Source organism: Echinops telfairi, unplaced genomic scaffold, assembly GCF_000313985.2.
Source record: "Echinops telfairi isolate 266 unplaced genomic scaffold, ASM31398v2 ScPeMD7_7409;HRSCAF=8447, whole genome shotgun sequence".
NCBI lineage: Eukaryota > Metazoa > Chordata > Mammalia > Afrosoricida > Tenrecidae > Echinops > Echinops telfairi.
Window position 1 is genome coordinate 1,568,368 of NW_022111309.1, and position 8,938 is coordinate 1,577,305.

An 8,938-nucleotide genomic window follows, 5' to 3' on the forward strand; every position below is an offset into this window, starting at 1 on the left:
GAGGGACACTGCATCAATACTGTAACCTACCCCCCTCCTTACTCAGTTATCAGGAGATGGACTACATGCAGAAGGACACTGCATCAGGATTGGAAGAGGCTTATGAAGAATCTACAATATGAGAAGGACACAACCTTGCTTGCTGAAAGTGACGAGGATCTGAAGCCCTTGCAGATGAAACTCAGGAACGAAGCCTTCAGTATGGATCACAACTCAATGTAAAGAAAAGTAAAATCTTCAAAACAGGGCCAATAGCTAACATCATGGTAAACAGAGTTGTCATGGTAGAAGATGTCAAGGATTTTGTCTTTCTTGGATCCACAATCCAGGCTCATGGAAACAGCAGTCATGAAATAAATGATGTGTTGTACTGGGTAATTCTGCTGTGTAAGACTTCTTTTAAGTGTTGAAAAGCAAGGATGTTACTTTGAGGACTAAGAGGCAGCTGACCCAAGCCTTGGGGTTTTCTATTGTTTCACAGGCTTGTGAAGACTGGGTGTTGAGTAAGGAAGACGGAAGAAAGAGTGGTGCAATTGAATCATGATGCTAGTGAAGAATGCTGAAAGTACGTTGCATTACAAAGAACAAACAGCCTCCTTGGAAGTGAGGATGGCAGACTGCGTCTCACGTACATGGGACACGTTGCCAGGAGAGAGCAGTGCTGGGAGAAGACAGTATGTTTGGTAAGGTGTGCTGGCAGTGGAAAAGAGGAAGCTTTTTCAAGAGGATGGTGGTTGCAACCAAGGCTCAAACATCAGGACGGTTGTGAGGATGGCTCGGGACGGGGCGGGGCTTCGCTCTGCTTCACACAGGGTCACTGTGAGTCAGAGCGACTCGACAGCATGGAATATCGACAAGCCTATATGCTGCTGCTACAAAATCACAGAAACCTTTACTAGGTCAAAACATCCGCATGTAAAACTTGTGCTTTTTTTTTAACATAAAAGTGGTGTTTCCATCTCCTCAGCCCTTCTCTGAAGAACCCTACAGTCTTTGTTTCTACCATGCCAAACTGGCAGTTAGGGTGTCCCTGAGGGACTCACAGTGGTCCTGTTCAGTGTTCTTTGGGAGAGGGAGAAAGACGAGGCTGTCTACTGAAGTAAAAACGAACAGTCAGAAACCCCAAGGTTGCTGTGAGTCAGGAGCAACCCCATGGCCCTGGTTTCAGTGGGGTAGTGGCTAGTGAAGAGAGTATTTCCCCATGCATTTGTTGGCCATCTGGGAGTCCTATTTTGTGTGGAGTATATGCTCATGTCCTCTGCTCTTGTTTAAATTGGATATTTGTGTTTGTCTTGCTGCAGTGTTACAGTTTTCTATAAATTTTAGTGATTAGTCCCGTGTCCAAAATGTTACTGCCAACATTTCCCCCTAGTCTGCCGGTTCTCTTGTCATACTTTTGGTGAAATCAGTTGATGCATGTAAATGTATAATTTTTAGGAGTTCCCAGACATCTAGTTTGCTTTTAGCTGTTTATCTATTTTTCATTATGTTTGATAGTGAAACATAATTAATGATATGTATTAGGGCCTCTAAATTTGCCCCCTTTTTTTTCCCATTGATATCTTTATAGTTCTAGGTTTTCCATTCAGATGTTTGATCCACCGTTTCTGATTATAAAGAAAAGACCACAAGGCCGACGGCAGGGTTATAAAGAGAAGCAGGCAACGCTGTTGCCTGAACGGCCATAGAGTTAAAGCAACTTCTAGGGAAGCCAAGTCCCTCAAAGCTGGGCAAGGTCACAAGCAGTAAGGACAGGGTGTGCTCGCCTCATGAGAGCTGCTCTTGGACAGAAAGCAGTCGACTGGCAAGAGCCCAAACACAATGAAATGGCATTTTTAATTATAATGAGGTTGAAAAATTAGTGTTCCTGCATGAAAATGCTTTGTGATATTTCTTAGGTTCTTAAAACAGAAACTCTTGACTCAATAATTAACGTTGGAAGAGACCATTCATCTGTTATCTAATGAGGTGGTTTAAAACCTTTCTTCTATTAATTTTAATTTTAACTTGCAGTAAGTATACCATTTGATTATGTTTTTTAAAAATTCTTGTGTATAAGAGATTCAGCACATCAACTAAAAAGCAAGGATGTCATCCATCTGCGTAGAGCGGAAAGTCACAAAGAACTTTCTCATGTGGCTTTTTGAAGTGGTCGACTGTGCCTAAAATAGTTCTCTCTTTTTCTTCTTTCAGACCAACAGATCAAAGTAGTATTTTCACTTGGAAACTAGTAAAATCTACGAGAGTCTTGTACAAACTCTAGCTTTGTTCAAACCTCAGGGCTCTGGCATCTGCACGGCTGCAGACGGAACAAACGCTCCTGTGTCTAGACTACTGCTCCTCCTCCTTGCTCTCCCCTGAAGCCAGCACCGAGCAACAAGAGAGGCCGAGACAGGGGCCTTTGTGTACAGCATGCTGCCAGTCTGAAGCTCATCAAATTCTATCAGAAAGTGAGATGCATAGTCTTCAACAAGACGATGTTGTGATACACTGAACACAGCATCAAAGCGAGAGTCTCCAACAGCTTGTCTGGACTGCTCCATCCACATTGCACCAGGCATCAGCGTTAAATAAGTCAGAAGTATCTTTGGTCATGTGACAGTGCTTTAAATTACTATAAAATTTGGTTTTCAAAATGAATTTAGAGTAATTTACAGTGAATTCCCAAATAATCTTGAAAACAAAATTATCTGCATGATGTCTTTTACAAAGAGAATATTCCCATCACTTTTTCAGAAACATTTTTAAAGGTACTGCTTTAAATACATATAGACTTCATTAAATCTTTTGCTTAGTTCTATTCTTTCTGATCTATTGAACTTTCACAAAATAAAATTTCACAGATAATTATCATCTATTAAGATATTTTATAAACAGTTCAATACCAACAACTAGAATAAATTGATTTTAATACATTTGATGGCAAATGCCATCTTTCACTGCTGGTTTAAATATTCACGCTTCAGAATCACTACTTCTGTTGCACAGTTCAGGTAACAAAGACATGAGTATAAGAAATGGGTCAGGTACTGTGCTAGGTGCTTGGGGACATCAGGGAAGGAAGGAAGGGAGGAAGGAAAGAAGGACCCTTTCTTTGGGTCTAATGAAATAATAAAGGAGTTCATGTTTATTGAGTGCTTATGGATATTTATGAGTTATATTAGTATTTTAGATAGGTATTATTTAGTTATCACCAAAGTGCTATCTACCTGGTATTAATACTACTGAGATTCAGGAGGATTAAATAACCTTCTTAAACCTAAAATCACACATCTTTTAAATTGTAGAACTGGGGTTAAAGGCATGTCTGACTTCAGAGTTGGCCTTTGCAGCAGTATATTCACTTGGAGCTGTTAAAGATGCAGGCTGGATTCAGAAGAAGACATGGAACAAGATATACCGTTACTGATGTCAGATGGATTTTGGATAAAATAAGGAAACAGAAGAAAGATGTTACTTGTGTTTTGTTGATTGTGCTAAAGCATTTGACGGTGTGCACAATAACAAAATATGGACAGCCTTGAAAAGAATGGGAATTCCAGAACACCTCATTGTGCTCATGTGGAACCTGTACACGAATTAAGAGGCAGTTGTGCTAACAGAACAAGGGAATAATTCATAGTTTAAAATCAGGACAGGTGTACATTGAGGTTGTATCCTTTTATCGTATTTATTCAAGTGTAGGCTGAGCAAATAGCCTGAACTTGCCATGAACTGTCAAGAACCAGCAAGTCTGTCTGTAAGACACAGGAGCAGAGTACTTCTCAGTGGCCAGATGGCGAGATTTCTTCTCAGGTACTTGGGACTCGTTGTCAGAAGAGACCAGTCCCTGGGGAAGGACATCATGCTTGGTAACTCAGAGGGGCAGTGACATAAAGGAAGACCTTCAACAAGATGGACTGACACAGTGGTTCCAACAACTGTGCGATGGGGCTGGACTGGGCTTGGTTTCCTTCTGTCCTGCATAGCGTTGCTATGAGTGGGAACTGACTCAATGGTCTCAACAACGACAATCAAGGAAATACTGCTTTTCATCTTTGGCTGCTTTGTCTTACTACATAAACACAATCACTTACCAAGTGGCAAAAATGCAAGACGGTTTCCAGCCATGGAGAGTTCATTGAGACTGGGAAGCTGGCAGAGATGACGTGGTACACACCATAGATGATTTCGGTCCACAGTTAGGTACTGCAGAGAAAGGCACAGGTGAAGCCTCTCAGGTAAAGTTAGCAAACGATTGGTAGAAATGTCTAGGGTCTGCAACTCCTTCAAATCGCCAACCTCTACAATCAAAATAAAAATTCAAATAAGTGATATTTTTATTATCACGTAAATAAATCAATGAAACAATGCTTACACAGTTGTACCAAATAAAACCAGTAATTTCAACTACTTCCACAGACACAGATGCCAAAGCATGACATTTAAGTTTAATATGCAATAAATCCAATATACGTTGATGTTGTTAAGTGTTGTTAGTGGAGTTGGTAGTGACTTACAACGATGCTATGTGTAATAGAGCAGAAAAAAATGCCTTTAAATTAGTCCAGCAGGATGTCTTAAATGGAGACAGTGTTGGCACAGGGAAAGGGGATGGGAGGGCGGTTATGATAACTGAATCTAAGCCAATGTCTGTTCCTATGATTGCTGCTGCTTTTCATTGAGTCAGAAGTTGTTGCTGGGATGAGAAAAGAATGGTTAAGTTCACTTGGCGGTGCTGGAGTTTTGCTTTTTTTATGGTTTAATTTTTTAAGAGATACTAAGAAACTTAAAAATATAGAATATCCAAATAGATGTAGCTTAGTCATAAGAATTTTACATAAGAATTCTAGACTCAAAGCTCATTGGTAGGCAACTGGACACCCCCTTACTGAAGGGTTGTGGGGAGGAGATGAGCCAATCAGGGTACAGGGTAGCACGATGAAACATATAACTTTCCTCTAGTTCTTAAATGCTTCCTCCCCCTCCAACTATCATGATCCCAATTCTACCTTACAAATCTGGCTAGACCAGAGGATGTACATTGGTACAGATAGCAACTGGAAACACAGGGAATCCAGATGACTCCTTCAGGACCAGTGGTGAGAGTGGTGATGCCTAGAGGGTGGAGGGAATGTGGGGTAGAAGGGGGGAACCGATTTCAAGAATCTATGTATAGACTCCTCCCTGGGGGGTGGACAGCAGAGAAGATGGCGGGGGGAGATGTCGGACAGTGTAACTTATGACAAAACAATAATAATTTATGAATTATGAAGGGTTCATGAGGGAGGGGAGAGGGGGAGGGAGGGGGAAAATGAGCAGCTGATATTAAGGGCTAAAGTAGAAGGCAAATGTTTTGAAAATGATGAGGGCAACAAATGTACATACATGCTTGACACAATGGATGGATGTATAGACTGTGATAAGATTTGTACAAGCCCCCAATTAAAAAAAAAAAAAGAATTCTAAGCTAAAAGAAGACAGCAAGATATCCTCTGGAAAATCTCACTAAAGTAAAGAGCACAATGATATTATGAAATTGTTGTTAAAAGTGAAAAAACCTCACTGCCAGCTAGTTGAATCCTATCCATCGAGCCCCTCCAGGGCAGGGTAGCACTACCCCTGTGGGTTTCTACGAGCGTGACTCTTCACAGGATCACAAAGGCTCATCTTTCTCCCTCAAAGTGGCTGCTGGTTTCAAACTGCTGCCTTTGCAGGTCAGCAGCCCGATCAATAACCAGCACTGCTTTACAACCGTTGTTGTAAGTGCCGCCGGGTTGGTTCTGCCTCCTAGCCATGCACTGTACAACAGAAGGAAGCTCCTCCACCCAGTGCCACGTTCAAGATAATGCGGAAGTCCACTGCTGTGGCCCCCGTGTCAGTCCACGTTGTCGGGGGTCTTCTTTCTCACTGCTCCTCTAGTTTACCAAGGATGACGTCCTTTTCCAGAGACTGGCGATTCCTAGCTTAGTAGGTTATGTTAGGCTTCTAACCCAAGGGTCAGTACTTCAACTCCACCAATGGATCCAAGTACAAAAATGAGTTTTCTGCCCCGTGACCCTCAGAAACCCAGAGGCATTTCTACTCGGTGCTGTGCTACAAAGTGAGCCCAACCAAAGGCACTGGGCTGGGTCTCTCCTGATAAAAGGTCTAGGGTACAGGGGATGAAGTCTCTCCAGCCTTACTTCAAGGTGCATTCTGGTTGTACTTCCTTCAAAGCAGAGTTCTTATTGTGGGGAGCAGTCCTTGGTCTTTCAATATTTTTTGCCAGCACCATAATTCAAGTGCATCAATTCTTCTTCAGTCCTCCTTATTCAGTGTCCAAGTTCACATGCATATGGGTCAACTGAAAATACCATGACCTGAGCCAGGCATACTTTAATCCTCAAAGTAACATCCTTGCTTTACACTTTATTATTTTTATTACTTTTTTAAAAAATTTCAATCACTGTATTGGGAGCTCTTACAGATAACATAAAATTCCATAGTCCAATCTCATAAAGCAGTATTGTACAATTGCTACCACAGTCAGTTTCAAAACATTTTCTTTCTCCTTAAACTCCTTGATATCAGCTCCCCTCATCCCCTCCCTCCCCCACCCTACCCCCAGGAATCCTTATTTATTCTTCCTATAACATTTTTGTGCCATACCTTACACAATCTGATACATCCATTCACATACAATTCTGTTGTTATAGCCCATCGAGTGGGGTTATAGTCATCAATGCTATCCGCTCCTTATCCACCCCGCCCCCCACTCTCTTCCCGTACTCTCAGGAAACCATTGTTCCTGTTAATGTTTCTGAAGGATTATCTATCTTGACTTTCAGGTACCTAAAAATCTTAAATATGCAAATGAATATATGCAAATCTAATGTGATTATTGAGGTAAAACAAATAAAAACCATAATAGTAAGGGAAAAATATTAAAGAACTAGAGGAGAGTTATGTGGTTCATCAGTGCTATACTGCACACTGGATTTATCATCCCTTCCATGTGGTTCTTCTGAGGGGGACTGTCCAATTATCTTACAGATGGGTTTTGGGTCTCCACTTTGTCCCCACTCCTTTTCATCAGTTTGACTGTTTGTTTTTGAACTTCTGATACCTATTCCCATCGACATCTCATGATCACACAGGCTGGTGTGCTTCTTCCATGTGGGCTTTGTTGCTTCCCTGCTAGATGGCCGTTTGTTTTACTCCAAGCCTTTAAGATCCCAGATGCTGTATCTTTTAATAGCCTGGTGCCATCAGCTTTCTTCACCACATTTGCTTATGCATCCCTTTTGTCTTCAGCAATCATGTCAGGAAGGTGAGTATCATACAATGCCACATTATTAGAACAAACCGTTCTTGTACTGAGGTAAGATTTAAGTAGAGACCCAAAGTCTATCTGCTTCCTTGTTGCATTAACATATAAACAAATATACATATATTTATACATATCTACATATATATATATTCTTCTTTCCTATTTTTATTTTTTTTCCTCTTGCCCTACTATCATGTTTACCCATCGTTCACCTCTCAGTAATTCCTCTCAGATACACAACACACTATAGATGGCCTTGAGAAGAATGGCCATTCAAGATACTTGATTGTGCTCATGCTTGGTAAAACAGAGAGGCAGTGAAAAAGAGGGGCATACTGAAGGCTGCCATTCTTGATCTCCACCAGGAAATGCTTCAAGATCTCCGCAATTTCAACAAGCAAGATTGTGCCATCTGCATATTGCAGGCTGTTGTTAATGGACCTTCTTCCCATCCCGATGCCACATTCTTCTTCATAGAAGCAACTTCTCTAATTATTTGCTGCTTAGCATACAGATTAAATAAGTAAGGTGAGAGGATACAAGCCTGCGCCATCCCTTCCTGATTTTAAACCATGTAGTATTTCTTTGTTCCATTCGAACAGCTGTCTCTTGATCCAAGTACAAGTTCTGCATTAGCACAATTAAACGTTCTGGAATTGTTCGATTTTTCTTTGCCTGATGGTAGGTTGCTCGACCCATTTTACCCACCAACACAAGTGGAATCACTTTCCGTAAGGCATACATGACCCCACCCCCAACCTTGACTTGAACTTCCAATAAGATTCACTTATCACTCTGGTAGGAGTGCTTGTTAACTTGAGTATCGTAAGCACAATATTGTATAACAGCAACAGAATGGTCTTCTCCCTCTCCCCCCTGGAGAAACTGATCCAGTCCAGGTGAAATCTCCTCTGTCAAAATGGGTTTTAAGATGAAGATGTAAAGTAGGTGATATGTATAGTTCGTGAACACTAGACAGGCTCTCTACATCTTTGCTTAGGAGATCAAATTAGAATATTACTTGACCTGAATGCAGAAGCCTGCCTTTGACTTGGTGTTTAGAGTAGTGGACTCAAAAATATTTGTCTTTTTTGTGATTGGCTAACCACTCAGCATAATGATCTCCAGCTCCTTCAATGTCATGAGATTTTGTGATTTCAACACCGCTTTTTAGGGATGCATAGATTTCCATTGTGTGTATGTACCACAGATTATTTTATCTGTTCTTCAGCTGATGTGAATTTGAGTCGTTTCCAGCTTCTTGCTATATAAACAGTGCTTATATAAACATGAGGAAGCATATTTATGTTTGTGTTCTCTTGATCCTTTGGGTATAGGCCCAACAGAAGTATTGCTAGTCATATTGTATTTTTATTCGCAGTTGCTCCAGGTAGCACCATATTACTTAGCACAACTGTTGTACATATTTGCAAGCCCACAGGTCGTGTATGATAGTTACAGCTTCAGCACACCCTCTCCAGTATTTGTTGTTCTTTAAAAATATATATTTTTGCTATCATTGTGGGTGTAAGATGATATCTCATTTTTTTTTAATTAATCAATTTATTGGGGCTCATACAATTTATCACAATACATAGATCAATTGTGTAAAGCACATCTATACATTTGTTGCCCTCATCATTCCCA

General features: G+C 40.9%; 1 protein-coding gene across 3 annotated transcripts in view; it reads right to left on the reverse strand.

Moving 5' to 3' along the window:
* LRRC28 (leucine rich repeat containing 28) overlaps positions 1–8,938 on the reverse strand; it is a 181,568-nt gene that overhangs the window by 59,549 nt on the left and 113,081 nt on the right. For all 3 annotated transcript variants that reach the window (XM_045296485.1, XM_004709852.2, XM_045296484.1), the window contains one exon: positions 4,077–4,283. In XM_045296485.1, the coding sequence (XP_045152420.1) occupies positions 4,077–4,283 (207 nt within the window). The remainder of the gene's footprint in view (positions 1–4,076; positions 4,284–8,938) is intronic.